General features: G+C 44.4%; 1 protein-coding gene across 1 annotated transcript in view; it reads right to left on the bottom strand.

Moving 5' to 3' along the window:
- Window positions 1–20,760, bottom strand: part of PARVA (parvin alpha) — a 184,890-nt gene extending 164,130 nt beyond the window's left edge. Inside the window, exon 1 of the mRNA XM_049890407.1 lies at window positions 20,509–20,760. Within this exon, the coding sequence (XP_049746364.1) occupies window positions 20,509–20,644 (136 nt within the window). The 5' untranslated portion in view covers window positions 20,645–20,760. The remainder of the gene's footprint in view (window positions 1–20,508) is intronic.
- Between the last annotated feature and the right edge of the window lie 269 nt (window positions 20,761–21,029).

The following is a 21,029-nucleotide window of genomic DNA, read 5'->3' as shown; positions in this document are numbered from 1 at the left end:
TACAGTGTATCTTTTAGGTGGAGAACTATGTACTCATTAAAACTACACTTAGGAGTTGTTTACAGTAACATTATACTGTGAAATAGAGTGAAAATAATAGAAATGTATATACAGATTTAAAAAAATAGAAAAAATACTTGAAATGAATATGCTAAAGTGTAAAGTGTTTGTATAGGTCAGTGCTATTCAGAACATCATCCACAGACCAGCTCGACTCCCAGAACTATTTGTTACCTGTCCATGACAAGATAAGTAAATAATTTTATTTTATTTTTTAAATTCTTTTTTTTAAATTGTACTTTCGACGAAGGTTTACAGAACAAACTAGTTTCTCATCAAACAGTTAGTATACACGTTGTTCTATGACATTAGTTAACAACCGCACAACATGTCATCACTCTCCCTTCTCAACCCTGGGTTCCCTATTACCAGCTTTCCTATTTCCTCCTGCCTTCCGGTTCCTGCCCCAGGGCTGGTGCGCCCCTTTAGTCTTGTTGTGTTCCATGGGCCTGTTCAATCTTTGGCTGAAGGGTGAACCTCAGGAGTGACCTCATTACTGAGCTGAAAGGGTGTCCAGGGGTCATACACTCAGGGTTTCTCAAGTCTCTGTCAAGCCAGTACATCTGGTCTTTCTTTTTGAGTTAGAGCTTTGTTCTACATTTTTCTTCAGCTCTGTCTGGGACCCTCTATTGTGATCCCTGTCAGACCAGTCGGTGGTGGTAGCCGGGCACCATTTAGTTTTCCTGGACTCAGTTTGGTGGAAGCCGTGGTAGATGTGGTCCATTAGTCCTTTGGACTAATCTTTCCCTTGTATCTTTAGTTTTCTTCACTCTTCCTTGCAAGTTAAATAATTTTAGAGTAAGCATTTAGAAATTTACAGCAATTTGATATTGCTGCAACATCTAAGCACGTGTTCTGAAGAACCATCTAGTCGACGAGCCTGCCCGTTGTCAAACTCGAGCGGAGAGTTATAGGTTATACAAGCTGTTTGATAGTCACACATAGTAAGACATTTCAACCCACAAAGGATTGGAAATAAAAAAAGAACACCACTAGTCTAGGCAATAGCATGGTGGGTATTTTTATCCTTCTCCTCCTGTATTTTCCAAGTTTTTGATAATGCTATATTGCTTTCATAGGAAAAACTAACACATTTTATTTTGTTAATGGAAGCAAAAACAGGTAAATAAATCTCACCTGATTGTTTTATGTTCCAAAAAATGTTCTGTAGAAATGTACAAACATACTGAGAAGTAGGATGGCATAAGAGTTAGGAAAACAGGTTCCAGAGCACACAACCTGGGTTTGAATCACAGCTCTACCATTTACCGACAACTGGCTAGCTGCTCAACCTCTCTGTGTCTCAATTTTTTCATGTATAAAATAGGGATAATAAGAGGAGCTATCTCATAGGATTTGGCAGGATTAAACGAGTCAATATATATCAAGCCCTTAAAACAGTACCTGGAACACAGTAAGCTCTATATAAGTGTTGGCTATTATTAGCACAGGAGCCCTGGTGGAGCAGTGGTTAAGAGATCAGCTGCTAACCAAAAGGTCGCCAGTTCGAATCCACCAGCTGCTCCTTGGAAACACTATGGGGCAGTTCTACTTTGTCCTATATGAGTCAGAATCGACTCAATGGCAATTCAGTTTGGTATTTTCGATTTAATATTACCACAACTCAGGGGTGGGAGGGAATATCCACAGTCAAACCATGTTTCCCAGTTTTTCATTTGCAAAATGGATCAGAGGAGAGGTAGAAGTAGGCATAAAAATAGCAAGTAATATTAATTAACTGCTTTTTGTGTGCCAGATACTGTACTGAGCACTTAGCATGAATTAGCTCATTACTTATTAACAACCCTAGAGATTGATACTAAGGTTTTTTTATTCCCCCATTTTGTAGATAGGGAAACTGAGGTTCAGAGAAATGAAGTGATTTGTACAAAGTCACAAAGTTATTAAGTTTGTCTCTCTCCAGGACACTGAGCTAGGCACAGGAGAATAAAGTTCACTACAGGCTAGACTGTGAGCCCTTTGATGGCAAAAACACTCTGTGTCTCATTTCCAGGGGGAGCCAGGCTTGCCAGCCTATTCAAAAGGCCAGGCCAAAAGAAAAATCCAGGACCCGTCTCCAGCTAGGGCCTTCACCTGGTTCCTTCACCCAGACCAGCAATCTGCCCACTAGCCTTCCTCACCGCCTGGTCGGGGTGTCACTCTAAGGAATGATCTCAGCCCTGAGGAAGGCAGCTCTTGGAATGTAACAGGAGGATGCAGTGGCCCATGAGTCATCCAGCTCCCTCCTCCCCATGGCCCCAAGTATGATTTATCATCGTTTTCATTGGGTTTTCTGATCCTGGTTGGCTGGGGTATGGTGGAACAGTCATCCCTAAAAGGAAATAAGTCTGTTAACAAGTCTCATCTTGCCCTGCCAAAGGAACTGGGGGCAGAAGGAAGGACACAGGCAGGCCCAGCTGTTTCCAGCTTAGAGGAATTTGAGAGGGCCAAGAGGTCAATCCTAGACAAGAGGAACGCTTAGCAAGATTCCAACTTCAGACATCCGATCAAGAACGCTCTTCCATGTTTTCCTTCTCCAGTGAGAAATCCGGACCATTCCAGAAAATTGAGAAATCTCCAAATACTTATCCTGAAAATGGAAGGGAAGAAACAAAAGTCCTTCCCCCAGAGAATGGAGGCAGGGAGCCTGGCGTGGAGAAGGGGTTAAGAGCACATGGGATTTCACACTAGAATCCAGAACGTCCAGTCTGTACCAACTGCTGAGAACAGGAGCCTGACAATTTGATGCCTATAAATTTATGGCCAAGGACAAGCTTTTCCAATAAAATTAGAAATGAAGATAACTTTTTATTTTGTAAAAGAAACAAGTTTTAAAACCTGGATAGATGTTTCTCTTGCCTAGCATTTCCTTTTTTGGAGAGGAATTTGGTAATAGCCAACAAAATTCGAACCTAACAAATTTTCGACTCAGCACTTCTACCTCCAACAATTTATTGCACAGATAAACTCGTACAGGATATTTTTGCTGGTTTGCAAGCACGTTTAATGCAGCGTTGTTTGAAATGGCAAAACCCTAGAAAAAACTTAACTGTTCATCTCTAAGGAGCTAGTTAACTATGGCACATCCACGCAGTGCACAAAGCTGTTTAAAAATGAGGTAAACCTTTATGTGGTAGAAACCCACAACAAAGAGGTAAGTGGGAAAAAAATGACTGAACACTCCTTACAATAGTATTGCGGTTTATAAAAGTAAAACAAGTCTATCTGTTTGCAAAACAGAATACTTCGGACATGCTACACTGTGATTTCTAGGGTCTGGGAGTGGGAGGGTAGAAGGGATCCCTTATTTCTGAGTTTGTATTTCTGGTCTCTCTGAACTTTCTACCATACACATAAGCATTTTTAGCTAGTTTAATAAAACCTGAAGTAATAATACGAGCTGGGTAATCATGAATTTTGTTTACATTTGCAATCAGGCCTTTCTTCCATAATTTTCACCAATCTCAGAAGGGGGTGATGGAGACCTGGAAAAGGTTAGGAACCCCACTGTTGTACAAATATGCGACCGCTAAGGAACTCTGGTGGTACAGTGGTTAAGCACTCAGTTGCTAAACAAAATGTGCTCTGCGAGAGAAAGACCTGGCAGTCTGCTTCCATAAAGATTACAGTGTGGGAAATCCTATGGAGCGGTTCTGCTCTGTCCTATAGGGTCACTATGAGTCAGAATTGACTCCACAGCACACAACAACAACAGACAGGCAGACACAACAGAGAGGCAGACACTCACCTCTGGTAGAGTGTCTGCCTCTCTTCCAGCAAGCTCCACTGAAATCTGTTCAGCATCATAGCAACATGCAAGCCTTTGAACAAAAGGTAAGTTTCCTGAGGGCAAAGACGCAGCTCCGCCCCCAGAGCCTGCACGGGCCCTGGCAGGTCCTCACTTTTATGGAATGTCCACTGTGGGCCAGGCCCTATTTTAAATACTTTACAAGCACCAATTCCTTTCATCTTCATGACAACCCTGTAAGGTGGGTACTAGTAATATCCCATTTTGCAAATAAGGAGGCTGAAGGTCACATAGCTAGTAACTGGCAGGACAAGGATGGGGACCCAGGCAGTCTGATTCCAGAGCCCAAAGACTTCCAATAAAATGTTTGTTGAATAAAGAGGCAAATTAGAAAAACTGCCAACACCTTTAAAGACTGGAGAAACTGTAAATTATTAAACAGTTAACTATTGTTACTGCTTATTGGCCATTGTTAATTTCTATTATCTTATTTTTTTTTTTTATAAGGAACCCTGGTGGCACAGCAGTTAAGAGCTTAGCTAACCAACAGGTCACCAGTTTGAATCCACCAGCTGCTCCTTGGAAACCCTATGGGGCAGTTTTATGGTCCTATAGGGTCACTATGAGTAGGAATTGCCTTGATGGCCCAGGTTTGGTTTTATTGTTGTTAAATAAAAAATAAACCATACTCAGAAAAGACAGCTGTATTATAGTGGAAAAAGCATTGGACTTTAGTTTGAAGACACTGACTCAAATCCCTGCTCTAACACTTGTCAGCTAAGAGACCTTGAGCGAGTCTCTTCACCCTTCTGGGCCTATTTCCTCATCTGTAAAATGGAGGTGATAGGACTTCCCTGGGTTATTGTAGGGATTAAATGTGACAGCATATGTGAAAGCTTCTAGGTGTTTGACATGGGGCGGACACATGTAAAAAATAAAAGGAAAGACGCTGAGGATGGAATAAGCCATGCTCAGAGCACCATCAGGGACCCATGTTTCTCAATCTGCTGGGTTTTAAAATCTGAGGAGGAAAGCAGGGTTTTGAATTGTTCTGACAGAGCCTATAAAATATTGCACAACCTCTGCTGGAGTGTATCTGGCCAGTAGAGAGCCCAGACTTTTGCCCAGTATCCATTCCCCAGGAAGCCCTCACTTCTGTCTTCTGGAGCTTCTGAGGCTCATCTTGAAGAGCCCATTTCCCCAGACACTAAACACTGCCTCTACGAATCTCAGAATCAGAATTTCAAAACTGGTCACAGTTCCGAGTCCACGAAGCCCTGCTTTAAAAACATTCCAGGTTGGTCAGCTGTTCTCCAGCAAACATGTTCCATGCTTGCACTCACCACCCATCACTTCGTTAACCACCTGGGGGGATACGGAAAGTCTGCTTCCCTTGTGATTCATTAAAGTCTTCACTGATGATGATGGTGATGATAATAATGGAAAATGGCAAACATACACAAAAGTAGAGATAACAATACAAGCAACCTCCCAGTCAACGAGCAACTCATGGCCACTCTTGTTCCATTGATACCCCACTCACTATGCTGGATTATTTGAAGGAAATCCCAGACATTTTATCATTTCATCCATAAGCATGTTAGTATATATCTTTAAACAATAAGGGCTTCTGTTTTTTTTTTTTTAACATAATCACAACACTATTTTCACGCCCCACAAGTGTGAAATGATGCTTCAATATCATCAAATACCCAGTCAGTGTTCACACTTTGCTAAATGTCTCATAAATGACCTGTAAAAGTTGGTTTGTTTTGAAGCAAACAAGATTAAGGCTGTGTTCCGATTTGTACCTTTGGTGGCTCTGGCTTTCTCATCTTTTCTCCTCTTCCCTTCAACCCTGTCCCGGCACAGAGGTTGAATGTGAGGGCACTGAAAGCCCAGTTGCACCACTTCCTAAGTGTATGGCTTGGACAAGTAACCAAGCTTGCTGCTTCAGGAAAACGGGAAATCATAATAATTCTCTGTCTCTTGGTTATTATGAACATAAGTGAAATATAACATGTAAAACGCCTACAACTGTACCTGGCACAGAACACACAATTAATATTAGTTTTTATTGTTTTTATTTTCTGAAAGACAGCGACTTCCACAGAATTCCCAGACACAGCATCCACGCAACCAAATACAGCGACACATGGGAAGAAAACTTAGTACAGACTTGTACAGCTTACCACATGTTTCTTAGAACTCTGAGCCACTGTTCACAGTGAGGGAGTAGAGTGTGCTGGTTAAGAGCAAAATTCTGGGGCCAAATTGCCTGGGTTCAGATTCCATGTCTCCACTTGCTAGTAGTGGCAGAAATTACACCTGTGTTGGCCAAAACCCACTTCCTTTCTTTTCCTCTGAGCAGACAACTAAGCCATGCTTCTCAGCTTCCCTCGCACTTAGGTGTGGCCACATAACTGACTTTTAGCCAGCAGTAAGTGCGCAGTGATGTGTACCACATCCAAGTCTGGCCCATAAAAACCTCCCATGGCAGTCTTTGTTCTCTATCTAACTCACCTGCTAATAGGCAAAAATTCAAACAACCTGGAGGAAGGCAGAGTCATGAGAAGAAAGGGGCCTGGATCCCTCAATGACCATGTGGAAGGCCACAGAATCAACAACAACCCCACTGGGCTCTGCTGTGAGCTAGCAGTAAACTTTTATTACGTTAAGCCTCTGGGTTTATCTGTTGCAGCAGCTATGTTACCTTAACTAGTATACTAGCCTTGACCTTGGGCAAGTTACCTGACCTCTTTGTACTTCAGTCTCCTCCTCTACAAAAGAAGAAAGATGCTAATAATGCCTATGTCATAAGATTGTTATGAAGATCAATTAAGTTAATATATGTAAAGCACCTACCACAGAGCCTGGCCCATAGTTGCACTACATCAGTGCCTGTCCCTGGTACAGGTATATTACTGCTGTCATTGTTAGTTTTATTATTCGAAAAGTGATGGCATATTATCAAGAATTACATTTCAGTTAAATGTGCAAATTTTAAAACTTTTGCTATTTTCTCTGGTATGATTTTGTTACAATTTGGGGTAAAGTTCTATTCCAGACAATTTTCCAATGTAATAATGTAGGCCAGTGGTATTTAACAAGATTTGGCATATGAGAATTTGCTTAACAGGAAATATTTGAGGAATACAGTCATTCACAAGATGAAATGCACCTAATATAAGATGCAACATGCCTCTGGTGCTCCCAGCCAAAGTTAATAAATGGGTGGAGGAAGCTTCCTTTTGGGGCACCTTTCTGGGTTAACAGCCAGACCGCTCATCACACTCGGGATTCTATGGAATCTAAAATACAAGGGCCCCAGAAGATTTACAAATGGCCAAAAAGCACATGAAAAGATGCCCAATATCATTAACCATCAAGGAAATACAAATCAAACCTACAAAGGGATAACACCTTACACCCACTAGGATGGCTGTAATAAAAAACGACAGATAATAACAAGTGTTGACAACAATGTCGACAAACCGGAACCCGCATACACTCCTGGTAGGAATGTAAAATGGTGCAGCTGCTTTGGAAAGCAGACTGGTAGTTCCTCAAGTGGTTAAACACAGAGTTGTCATAAAAAAACCAAACCCACTGCTGACGAGTTGATTTCGTTTCGACTCGTAGCAACCCCATAGCACAGAGTAGAACTGTCCCATAGGGTTTCCAAGGACTGCCTGATGGATTCGAACTGCCGACCTTTTGGTTAGCAGCTGAACTCTTAACCACTATGCCACCAGGGCTTCCAGAGTTGTCATATGACTCAGCAATTCCACTCCTAGGTATATATACCCAAGAAAAATAAAAACAAATGTTCATACCAAAAGTTGTACACGACTGTCCATAGCAACATTATTCATAATAGCCCAAAAGTGGAAACAACCCAGATGTCTATCAACCCATGAACGGATAAATAAAAATGAGCTATAGCCATACAATGTAATATTATTCAGCCATAAAAAGAAATGAAGTACTGATATACGTGACAACAGGCATGAACCTTGGAAGCACACTAAGTGAAAGAAGCCAGTGACAAAAGACGACATACTGTATGTTTCTATTTATATGAAACGTTCAGAACAGGAAAATCCATAAAGCCTGAAAGTAGAGCAGTGGTTGCCTGGGGCTAGGGGTAGGGGAGTTTGAAGGAAAATGAGAAGTGACTGCTAATAGATCAGAGGCTTCTTTTTGTTTTGACGAAAATGTTCTAAAATTGAATGTGGCAATGCCTGCACAAATCAGTGAATATACCAAAACCATTGAATTGTACACCTCAAGTGAGTAAATTGTATGGTATCTGAATTACACCTCAATAAAGCTGTTTTTTTTTTTAAAAAAAAAAATTCTTTTTTTTTTTTTTTTTAAAGCTGTTACATTTATAATAAACAAACAAGTAGCTCTTCTCTGGAATTGAGCTACCATCACACACCGGAATACATGCCCACCTCATCAGAAGCCTTTGGGAACTCTATGCCCTGTGTTAAAATCCAGGTTCATCTCTGTGTACAAGTGACAATGTCACAATACACACATGCTAATGAGTTTGGAGTTCAGGCAAGAGGTCCCAGCTAGAAGTGTCATTTTGGGGAGTTACCAGCACACCCAGGTAGGAGATGAAATTGTCATAGACACTCCCACAAAAACTGATAACCCACTGATACCAACCCAGCACAAACAAAGCACGTCTGACCCTGGAAATACCAGCAGGGATTTTTTCCCACCCAAGAGCATAAGCTAGACCATGAATCGCACTTCCCAAGACCAGTAACACTAAAAGGGCGAGGTAGCTGGGAGTCCGAATTACTTAAATTGATGTCATATCATTTGAAGAGCTGACATTCAGGCTTTACAAATGGAATGACAATTGCCATCTACCCAATTCATGGCCCTGGACTTCTTTTTCCCACCACGGACTTCTTTTTCCCACCTGCTCCAACACCAATTTAAGCAAGTCTGAACTTTGATCTCCGTGATAGAATGTCTCAGATTTATTGAAGTGTCGGGTCCCAATTGTGCTAACATTCACCCCTGGGCAAGGCCATTACAAGGTGTGAAGACTGGGTGCCCATCACCCAGGCCAGGTTCAACACAGTGACAATCAGGAGGAACAAAATCAATCTGCCTTAACATTGTCATCATGGAAGCTTTGCAATACCATAATGACGGCCATGGAGGAAATGCAGGTGAAGGGATCACTCTATTCTTGGGCACGTGGGCATGCGCCGGAGGGGGCATCTCCCACCAAGCCCACCAAGAGCAGCCTTGCAGCCGTCAGCCCACGGCAGCTGCTCCTCCTTGCCTATAGGGGGTTTTGGAACTTGCCCGTATCCTGAGAGCTGCTTTAAAATGGAATTGTGTTACCCTCCTCCTGTGTTTTGCAAACAGCATAAAAAACTGTCAGTTCTTGCTGGCCCTGCTTCTCCCAGCTGTCATTATTAACTACCTGTCATCTGCAGGTCTGCCCTGCTGGGGCTGGGGGCCAGGAGCAGCTCAGCTTTACGGTGAATAGGAAAACTACTCTTCACTGAGAAGAGCAATGTTTCTTTCCAAGCCTGGAGCAGAGGGAGGTGAGTGAGGCAAAAACCAGGGTTCCCGCATGAGCATCCCACAGCCTCCTACCTATCCCCACTTTGTGGGGCCAACAGGTCCTGGTTCCACGGTGAGATTGCAGCCTGTCCCTAAATCACCTACTTAGGTAGGGTCCTGACCTGCCTGCTAAGTCCTGTCCCCAGGACCCTGAATCTAAGCTTCCCCCTCCCCTCCCAGGACTTGTGTGGGCCTCCCTGAGGAGAGAATCATTGGATCTGCTTGGAATCTCTGCATCCTGCCATCCTGGTGCCTGCCTCAACAGACCTGAAATGCCCTGCCTGCTAACCTTGGTGATTTGGATTGCAGACCCCCTTCTTGAGCTCTTCTTGTTCTCCCTCCCCACCAGGGGATCCCAGCATGTCCCACAACCAAAGCCACATTGGCCAAGACAAAAACTGCTTGAGGAATCAATTTTTTAACTGAAATTAATACTGCAATTGGCAGCTTAATTTTTCTATCAATGCATCCTGGAGAGAAACAAGCACAGAGCGTTCTCCACTGGCCCCTCGGCATTAGCAGGAGCCCTGAGACCTGGCAGCAGAAACAGGCAGGCAGCCTTGCCCCTTGGAGTCCACCACCATCATCCCCAGGAGATCTGCCTGCATTTTCATGAAGAGCATCACTCCCAGCTCCTCATTGTCAGGCTGTGTTTTCACAGAAGAGGGGACTTAGTTGCCTCTGGATGTTAAGAGAGATAAGAGAATGAGCGAAAGGAAGGAAGAATGATTCAGTGATGAAAGAAATGACCTAGACACACACATCACTGCCAGGAAGGGAGCCTGCCTTCACCAGTGACTCCCCAGAAACATTCCCTGGAGTGCTGGGCGTGATAATTACACACTCCAACTGGCTCAGATCCATTCTTCAGAGATGAAATAGGAGACACCTGACTATGGATTGCTAATACAGTCGGAGTAAACCACAGGCCCGCAGGCATCAGCCCAACCCACTCAGTCAAAATCCAACTGAAATCAGAAGGCACTCAATGCCTGGCTTTTCTTTTGTCGGGGGGAGGGGTGTCCTTCCTTGGCTTCAAGGCCCAACTTCTACAGGCTCCTTACTCCTACAACCTAAATATCTCCACTATAGCACTCAATCCACTATCTTGCAATTGCCTCCATTTGTTTGTGGTTACCAAGTTGCTGGGGGTTAAGTACAAGCCTTCAGAAGTTGGAGAGGTAGAGAGGAAGTGCTCAAGAGAAAGGAGTCCTGGGCTAAACCATCACCAGGTCTCACAGGGGAGTGGTGAGAATTCAGAAGAAGACAGAGGGTGGTGGCTATGACTCCCAGTGCCAAGGAACTTTAAGGATGGCTATGCCCAAGGTGGTTACACCCTGAGCTTTGTCAGAACAGGGAGCAGGCATCGGGGGTTACACACAGTACCATATATGGATGGAAAGATGGCCATAAGAGAATGCCCTGAAATAAGACCTGCCCATATTCGAATTACTTTGAGTAAATTACTAGTCAGGGTGGAAATCTGCTTTCCCCAACCCATAATTCTCCCACCTCTTAGATTACCTGACCTTCCCGGCCAGGATCAAACAGAAACTTTCAGTCTAACAACGTTGGTTTCACTTTTAAAACATCTACCAGAAAGATCACCCAAACCCAACAGCAGTAATTTCTTCTTGGTTATCAGTTAAAAACGATTGATGGCAAACATGCCAACTGTCATCCTTTGACCCTGTAATTGCACTTCTGGGGAATTATTCTGAATTTAAAGGAAAAAAAAAAGCTTTATAGGCATCATTATTTCCAGGAGAAAAAAAAGAGTCAAAAGAAATGGTTAAGTAAACGATAGAATATTTGCTCAATGGAATATTATGTACATATAACCAAACCAAAATCCACTGCCATTGATTCTGACTCACGGAGACCCTACAGGACAGAGTAGAACTGCCTCATAGAGGCAGTTGTTAAGGATTTCATTTTACTTGAATCCACAATCAATATCCATGGAAGCAGTAGTCAAGAAATCGAAAGACACATTGCATTGGGCAAATCTGCTGCAAAAGACCTGCTTAAAAGTGTTGAAAAGCAAAGATGTCACCTTGAAGACTAAGGTGTGACTGACCCAAGCCATAGTGTTTTCAATCACCTCATATGCATGTGAAAGCTAGACGATGAATAAGGAAGACTGAAGAATTGATGCCTGTGAATTATGGTGTTGGTGAAGAATACTGACTATACCATGGCCTGCCAAAAGAACAAGCAAATCCGTCTTGGAAGAAGTACAACCAGAATGCTCCTTAGAAGCAAGGATGGCAAGACTATGACTCGCATAATTTGGAAGTGTTGTCAGGAGGACCAGTCCGTGGAGAAGGACATCATATTTGGTAAAGTATAGTCAGTGAAAAAGAGGAAGACCCTCAAAGAGATGGATTGACACAGTGGCTGCAACAATGGGTTTAAGCATAACGATGACCAGGCAGTGTTCCTTCTGTTATACACAGTGTCACTATGAGTTGGGAGCAGACTCCACAGTGCCAAACAACAACCAGGAATCTTTAAGGATGCAGACTACCACATCTTTCTCCCGTGCAGCAGCTGGGGGTTCAAACCACCAACCTTTCAGTTAGCAGCTGAGCACTTTAAACACTGTGCCACCAGGGCTCCTTTGCATCTACAAAGAGTGTTTAATAAGATTTGTGATAACATGAAAAAAATATTTATATTACCTATAATAATTAATAAAAACAGCATATAGAATTTTTATTTACATCATATACTCAGTTATAAATATAAAGAAATAAACCAAAATGGCAACAGTAATGTTTTTGGGTGTTGGAACTTTGCAAGATTGTTTTCTCTTTCTGTTTTTCCATAAATTCCAAAAGCATGGGTCAATTGCATAATGGAGAGGAAAAAAACACTAACAACAAAAAAAAAAAGATGCTAGTTGAAATGGCAAATGTTTTGTTATATATATTTTACCACAATAAAGTTAAAAAAAAAAAATCAGGCATAGGTGGGGAAGAGAGAATGGGGGAATTAAAGGAATTGTGAATCTCTCTAATACAGTTTTGGTCTGCACTTTTCTGCCTTCCCAAATCTTACAATGGGCCATTTCACTTAAGTTCATGTTCCTTTAAGCACTCTAGCATGAATACATGCAAAGCAGCTTCCACAAAGCAAGATTTTCCGGAGATAAAGAAAACTGGCCCCCACACTCTGTCTAGTCACCACCCTGGGCCCGGGGGCTCTTCTTTGCAGGCTCACTTCTAACATGGCACAACCAGCTGCCTTCAGACCCTAGGACCCAAACCTCTGGTCTGGGGGGCCTTCCTGTGTTTGCGAAATAACAGCACCAACTAATAATGTTTTTCTACAAAGCGTAAAGAGCTTCCTTTGGGGGCAGGGAGTAAAATTTGGGGGAGCAATTTTATAAGACACACACACCCAGAGCTAGAAGTTGGGGCTTGGATGGAGTCAGGAGACCAGAAGAGTTACTCGAGGTTAAAGCAGTTTGGAGTAACCTGGGGACTCCCGCAGCGAGGATAAATTGCTTTTCTAAGGGCAGCAGTTAGTTATGAAGCATATAAGGAGCACCTGTTAAGACCTAGCGCTACGCTAGGCACAGGTGATACAAATGTGAGCAGAGCAAACACAACACCTGCCCTCATGAAGCTTACAGAGAAAAGGAAAGAGCAGGGACGAGCCCCAAGGCCTAAGCCAGCAGAGGCCTCTCTGTCCTGGGGGCTCTGGACCCCAGGCCAAGCCCTCATTTGGACTTCCTGCTGATTTCAGGCTGCAGAACACATTCAAAACATAACGGGACGCTTACATCTTTTTTTAAGATTTTATTTTTATTTTTTAAAGTATTTTATTATCGAAATCATTCTAAGGCTTTCCCCAAATGTTTTTTTTTTTTCCACAACAGTGAGTGGGGGTTTTTAGATACTTACAAACGTTTATATGAGGATTTCATCTCTTCTCTCATACTAATAGCTAAAACATAATTATGAGCTGTTCCTGTTAACCGAATAGAGATATTCCACAAGACAAGGAGACTGATTCCTAATATGGAGGTGTCCTTGGGCTGGAGCCCACTTATCCTGGTCTCCATCTACTGTTCCTGACACAAAGGTGCCTTCATTAGTGGAGGAAAGAAAGAGATCTTTGTGATGGTGTAATTCCCAGACCACCCTACACAGACAATAAAACTGAATTTGAGAGAAGCCTGGTGAAACGAAAGCTTAGAAATCACAGTAGACCAGAGCTGCAAAGGCCCTCAGAGGTTATTTAGCTTAATCCCTTAATGCTAGAAACAAGAAAATCACACCAGAAAAGGGAAGAAGCTTGTTTAACGTTACACAGCTAGTTAGTGGTGGGGTATTTGAACTGCCGCTTTTGATTAGCAGCTATAGCTCTTAACCACCAAGCCACCAGGGTTTCCAAATATGGGGAAATTCATGCCATAGAAATTCCGATATCCTTAGTATTAAATATTACACTAAGCAGGAAGGCTACAAGGAAGAGGGCTACCACCATAGTGACATGCACACCTATAGTTGCAATGTGGCCAGTGCCATCAAGAGGTTATGAACATGGTGCCACGGGACCACAGAGAAGGAAGCGTCTCACTCTACTTGGGGGAGCGATAGAAGGCTTCATTCAGAAGGGGATATCTGAGTTGGGTCTTAATGAATGAATAGGAGTTTGTTGTATAGAGAGGGGAAGAAGGTCATTGCAAAAATATGGGCCAGCATGCTTTAAAGTAAAGACATGTGAAAGAATATGGCACAGCTGGGGAATGAATAATGGTTTTGTGTAGTTAAAGTGGTGGCTTCTTGGAAGAGAAATAGAGGAGATAAGGCCAAAAAGGTTTACTGTACTAACAAACAGTTGTAAAGGCCTTGACTGCCACGCTAAGAAGTTTGTCAGTGGGAGGGGGGTGGAGTGGGAGGGCTTATCTTCATGTTTAAAAAAAACAACATATTGGCAAAGGGATGAAGAATGGCTTGAACAAAAAAGGACCAAAGACTGTGAGGCTAGTTGGGTGGCTACTGCAATATTTCAAGTATAAAATCCCCAAACCAAAATACCAAACTCATTGCTATCACGTCCATTCTGAATCATGGTGATCCCCAGCGTTACAGAGTAGAACTGTTCCATAGAGTTTTCTTGGCTGTAATCTTTATAGAAGATTGCCAGGCCTTTCTTCTGTGGCACTGCTGGGTGCGTTCAAACCACCAACCTTTAGGTTAGTAGTCAAGCACAAACCGTTTGCATCACCTAAGAGGGTAATAAAATCAAAAAGAAAGACAAAAGAGCACATATGAGGCCTGATTTAAGGCAGTGACATTTTGAAGGTAGAATCAGCAGAACTTGATGAGAGACGATTAGATGTGAGGGATGAAATAAAGCAGGGGTCTGCAAACTAGGGCCCACAGCCAAATCCAGCCTGCCACCTACTTTTGGACAGCTCACACACTAAGAATGGCTTTACATTTTTAAATGACTAAAAAAGAACAAAATAAAAATGATATTTTATAACGTGAAAATTTTGTGAAATTCAAATTTCAATGTCCATAAATAAAGTGTTACCGGAACAGTTATACTCATTCATTTACATATTGTCTGTAGCTGCTCCCGAGCTACAAGGGCATAGCTGAATACTTGTAACAGAGACCACAGGGCTCACAAAGCCTTAAATATTTACTATCTGGCCCTTTATGAAAAAGTTGTCAACCTCTAAAATAAGAGGATGACTGCAACATTTCAACCTTAGGTAGCTGGGTGGGATGACAGAGGAGTGGAAGCAGATTTGGGCATGTGGGACAAACAGTAATTCCACTGAGGGCATGTTGAATTTGCGGACCCTGTGAGACATCCAGGAGACAGTGCAAAAGATGTATATGGACTATGGATGAAAGATCTGGATTTGAGAATCATCAGTGGGTAGGTGGTGATTAACTCCACAGTAGCAGATAAGATAACCCAGAGAGCGGTGGGGAGCAAACCAAGTAGAGTCAGAACCCCAGAAAATACTACTGAAGGGATAAAGAGAGTAAGAAAAGTCGTAGGTGGTGATTAACTCCACAGTAGCAGATAAGATAACCCAGAGAGCGGTGGGGAGCAAACCAAGTAGAGTCAGAACCCCAGAATATACTACTGAAGGGATAAAGAGAGTAAGAAAAGTCAGAGAAGGAGTCAGAAAAAGAACAGTCAGGCACGGAACAAATTCAGCATGGAAAAGGTCAAGGGAGAAGATAATTTTAAGGAAAAGGGAAAACTGAACAATATCAAATGCCTCCAAGATCTCTAGTGGGATCAGGATTGAAAGGGAGACAGTGAATTTTGTAGACCTCACCCAGGGAAGTTTTACCTGAATAGTGGGAACAGAAGTGAATTCTCCACATGGCTTCCAGGACTCCCCACTCCCCTGGTTTCCCTCCTATTTCACCAGATGCTCCTTTTGAGTCTCTCTTGCTAGCTCCTCATCTTCCTCTTCACCTTCTCACCGCCTTCCACAATCATGCTCATTCTCTCCTCCAGCCATAGTGACCTCCTTGCTGCTCCTCAATACACCAGATTCACTCCTGCCTCAGTGTCTTTGAACTTGCCGTTCCCTCTGCCTACAATATTCTTTCCCAGGATGTACACATGACTGTCTTCCCTCCTTTAGATCTTTACTCAACTTTGCCCTTCTCAGTGAGTTCTTCCCTAGCCCTCCTATTTAAAATCACCAACCATCCCCCACCCCACAACACTCTGTTTTCCCTTTTCCTGCTTTATTTCACTCTATAGCACTCATCACCACTCAAACAAAATACACGTTTTACTGACATATCTTGTTTATCTTGTCTCGCCTACTAGGATGTAAGCTCCGTGAGGGAAGGGGTTTTTATCTGTTTTGGTCCTTTGTGATACTCTTAGCACCTAGCACAGTGGCTGACATACGGCAGGCACTCAATGAGTAATTGATGAAAGAATGGAAATAGTGGATTGGGAAGTGAGTAGGAGATAAGAAAAGAGGAAGTCAGTACAAACAACTCTTAAAACCTCTGGTCCCAAAAGGAGGAAAGAGATGTGGGTGTCTTTAGAGGAAACCAGTATCAGAAGATTTTCTTTGAAAGGGAAAGACTCAAGCATATTTTCAGAATGTTAAGGGCAAAAAGAAGGCTATCTAGTGGTGCAATGGTTAAGCGCTCAGCTACTGACAAGTTGGTGGTTCGAACTCACTAGTGGCTCCGCAGGAGAAAAGACCTGGTGACTTACTCCCGTAAAAGATTACAGCATGGGAAACCCTATGGGGCAGTTCTACCCTGTCACATGGGGTCGCCATGAGTTGGAGTCAACTTAGTAACACACAACAACAGGGGGAAAGGCAGCAGGGAAAAAACTGGAGATACCAGAAAAAGGATCTCTGACTACGCCAAGTCTGGGAGAAAGCTGAAAGAGATCGCCTCGTACACATGGGAAGAAGGGATCTCCTCGGAAAGGACTAGGACAGGAAAGGGGCATGAAAGGACAGGTGTAAATACAGGAGGAATTGTGGGACTTGAAAGCATACCTGGGACTCAATTTTCTACCTCAAGGTCTTGGGAAGGGTTTGTGTGGTGATGGTTTGGATCGAGTACTTTGGAAGATGAGAATGCAAGCTGATTAGGAGAGAAGGTAAGGAATGCCCAGCTGTGCTGAGGGCTCAGCCCCCTCTACAAACCATCAATCTGTTACAAAGTCAATGAGTAGGGTTTGGGCATTTTCCCCAGCAACACTGGACAGCCAATGAGAACCAAAATGGTAATTATTAGTTTTATTGTAAGAATTATTAAAGCCCTCATTGGACACCTCAGGAACTAGAAAAATGCAGAACTCTGGGGGATAATAAATACTGCTGACCTAATTTGGAGCACCTTTAGCCAGCAGGATGAGCCCTGGTGGTATAGCGGTTAAGAGCCTGGCTGACAACCAGAAGGTCGACAGTTTGGAGGAAGATGTGGCAGTCTGCTTCCTAAAGATTTACAGCCTTGGAAACCCTACGGGGCAGTTCTACCATTCTACCCTGTCTTACAGGGTTACTATGAGTCAGAATCGACTCGACGGCAATGGGCGGTTAGGTAGCAGATACAATTCAAGATGGTGTTCCCGGGAAGAGCAAGTCTTGAGGACAGATCTGAAGGAACAGGACAAAAAATGTGCCTTTGGCAAGTGGACTCTGCAAGGCTAGTTTAAGAACCTACGTAGGAGGTCCGTATATGGGAACTGAGAATCTAGGATGGTTAATGGACCCTCGACAGGGAAAGCACTGATCACTGAAATCCAGCACATTCTCACAAACAACAGGTCATCTCAGACCAGCCTCACTGCCTGCTTCACCTGGGTTCATAGAACCGTCACCACGTAGCAGCGAGCAGCAGGAGCTGGGTAGTGGCGGGTCCCTTTAGAGAGTCATGTGCTCTTTGGACCACCAGTTGGCATTGCCTGGACTAGCTAATAGGCTGAATGAACAGAATCAGGATTTACCAATTAAGTACAACAGGGATAAGAATAAGATCTTGGGCTTGGTTTCAAAAACCCAACTGAGTAAATGAAAGATAGGAAAAAGGGTCTGGCTTAGCAGCAACAAATATAAAAATATCTTTGAGTAAGCTGATACGGCGTAGCAGTTAAGTGCTACGGCTGCTAACCAAAAGGTTGGCAGTTCGAATCCGCCAGGTGCTCCCTGGAAACTCTACTGGGCAGTTCTACTGTGTCCTATAGGGTCACTATGAGTCGGAATCGACTCGATGGCAGTGGGTTTGGTTTGGTCTTGGTTTTAAGCTGATAGCAGGTTCAATGAGAGATAACAGTATGATGTAGCTAGCACAGTAAAGAAAAGTAACCTTAGCTGCACTAAAAGAATATGCTGTCTTTGCTAGAACAAGAGAAGTGACGTCCCTTTCCCAATCTGGGCTGGTTGGATTAGGATACTAAGGTACTATGTTGACTTCTGGTGGCATAAGTGGTTAAGAGCTTGGCAGCTAACCAAAGGATTGGCAGTTTGAATCTACCAGCTCCTTCTTGGAAATCCTATGGGGTAGTTCTACTATTTCCTATAGGGTTGCTATAAGTTGGAATCAACTTGATGGCACGGGTTTGGTTCTTTTGGGTTTATGCTGACTTCCGGAGATTTCACTTTGAGAAGGTCTGCTAGTTATTCTCCACCTCCTACCCCTCCACTATGATTCTCTCCCCTGCTATGTACCCCAAAGGAGTTGGCCCCTACATATTGTACCACCCAGATTTCCTCACCCTGATGGCTTCCCACCGAGCTCATCCAATGGGAAGCACCAGCAGGAGATTAGAGGGCAAAAAGAGAGGGAGCATGTAGAGAATTTCTTCTAGCATTCTCTCCCTGCTCCATCTCCATATTTCTGACGGTGGTTGTGTCCCTCTAGAACCACGGTTCCTGTTGAGCAGCCCATCTTCCATAACTCCAGTTTTCAGTGGGTTCCATTTTTCTCTCCTTGTCCCTTCACGCCTAGGGGTGATAATGGCTTGCTCCTATTGCTAGTCTCTAGGTGCCTCAGCATCCCTTCTTGGCTCCTTTAACTCTGCCCACACCTCTGTAAATAGTTCCTTCACTAAATTATTTTCAAAATCCCCGCTAAGTAACAGGATGTTGCCTTGGTGAAAGGAAGGCTCCAAGGAACAGGCTACTCATCTTTTAAAAAGTTGAAAGGCCACCATCAGACTCATTCTCCTGGCTCCAAGAACAGAATAGTAGTAGTCACACAGAGACCAACTCTTGGCTCAGTATAAACTCTTCTAGAAAGTTGACAAAGGTGGGGTGAGATCTCTTGGTAGGTCATGAGCTTCAATAACTCTGAGTTGCCTAGTTTGGGGCTGAATGAGCCCATGTCACCAATGATGTAAGAAAGAGTTAGAAACATCATCTGGAAGGGGCAGCATTTCCAAGCCAGGATTTCATGATTTGCTACCAACAGTACACTACTCAGACAATGTCTGACCAAAGTAACCAAATCGGGGGCAACATTTTGCTGCTTCTCACTTCAATTAGAGAGTAGAAATGTAGTTCTTCATGTCTACAGCATGAAATTTATTTTATGTCTCAGCATCACAGCTTTCAAAAGAGTGGTCGGTTCATCCCAATTCCGATTCCCAAACCACTGAGCAGTCTATCAATTTTTTTTAACCAAGCAATTTATACCACTAGCTCTTCTTGAGGACTGTCACCTCATTTTCCAAACCAAAAAGCAGAATGCAAAGTCTGCCCACGGGACAAAACACTTTACATCCACACTGTCCTGGAAAAAAAAAAAAAAAATGTGGCCTCAACTCACCCTAGTGGGAAAAAGAAAATGGTTTTTGCAATAGCCTTTAACACCTGAGTTCATGAATGGGTCATGGCCCAAGGTGCTAACTTTGTGTCTAATCCGGGTTTTCTTCTTGGGCGTGAGTTTATTATAGTGCGGTACCGCTAGGACAGCCAGCAATTCACTCATTCATTCAACAAACATTTTCTGTTGATCTACTTCATTAATAGAGCCTTGCTGAGCCATGGGGGAGGACAAAGGTCCAAAGAGGCCAAGGCTGCATCTAGACTAAAGCAGGTCTAGGAACGACCTGATTTCAAACACCAATGAAGGCAAAAGAAGAGTGACGGCGCCCAGAAAAGTTGGAGCAGAAACTTGGGAAACGCTAGCCTTAGGGCGCAGAGAGGGCGGGACCTGGGCCTACAGGAGGATGCCACCTCCGTGCTGAGTCCGGGCCTGGGCTCCAGTCCGGCGGCCTCGGCCAATGCCAACGCCTCCTCCGCCCTCAGGCCACGCAGCGCCGGCGTCCAGCCCAGCAGGGGCGTCTGCCTGGTGCTAGGCCCAGGCTCTCCGACTTGGGCGCCGCCGAGCCCAGGAAGGCAGCGCCCGGGCCATCGAGGGCGGGGCGACGGCAGCGATAGCCCACGGGACTCGAGGGCCGCAGAGCTGGGCGCGCACCGCTCCCGCGCGACGTTCCCCGAGAAGCGCGCGCACGCCTTGCCGCGCGCCCCCACTGCGCCGGGCACCCGCGGCGCGCTTTCGCCGCGGTCCCGGGCGCCCGGGCCCCTCGGGCCCCCACCCCGCAGGCCCACCGGGCCCGGCAGCACTCACCCTCTTTGGCTTTCTTTCTCCGGGCCAGAGTCCCTCCGAGTTTCCCCAAGAAGGAGTCATCTTTCTTTCTGGACGGGGGCGACTTGGGAGTGGGAGACTTGGGGGCAGAGGGCGACTTCTGCGGGGAGGTGGCCATGGCAGTGCAGCGGGCAGCCACGGGCCGGTCAGGACGCAGAGCTAGCGCTGGGCGGACGCGGCGGGCGGCGGCGGCGGGACTGAGGCTGCGGCTTTCCAAACGGAAGCGGAATTATTCCAAGCATTTGAGGCAGCTCACGCTCGCCTTTCCCTTCCCTCTCTCCCTCCCTCGCGCCGCCCTCCGCCCTGGAAGGAGCTGTGCGCTCGGGGCCCCTTGGCTGCCCGGAGCACGAAAGATGCCCTAAATCTGCCCCTTTCAGGACATAGGGCATTATCTGTTTTTGTGTGTTTAACCCTGCCGGCTGGGTGCACTTGAGCCTAGAAGCCTCATTTCCCCCAGGTCTGCACCCAGCATAGATCCAGGCACAAATCAGGGGTTCGGCGAT

Source organism: Elephas maximus, chromosome 7 (genome assembly GCF_024166365.1).
Source record: "Elephas maximus indicus isolate mEleMax1 chromosome 7, mEleMax1 primary haplotype, whole genome shotgun sequence".
Taxonomy (NCBI): domain Eukaryota; kingdom Metazoa; phylum Chordata; class Mammalia; order Proboscidea; family Elephantidae; genus Elephas; species Elephas maximus.
Note: the sequence above shows the minus strand (reverse complement) of the source record. Positions and strands in the feature narration are given on the sequence as shown.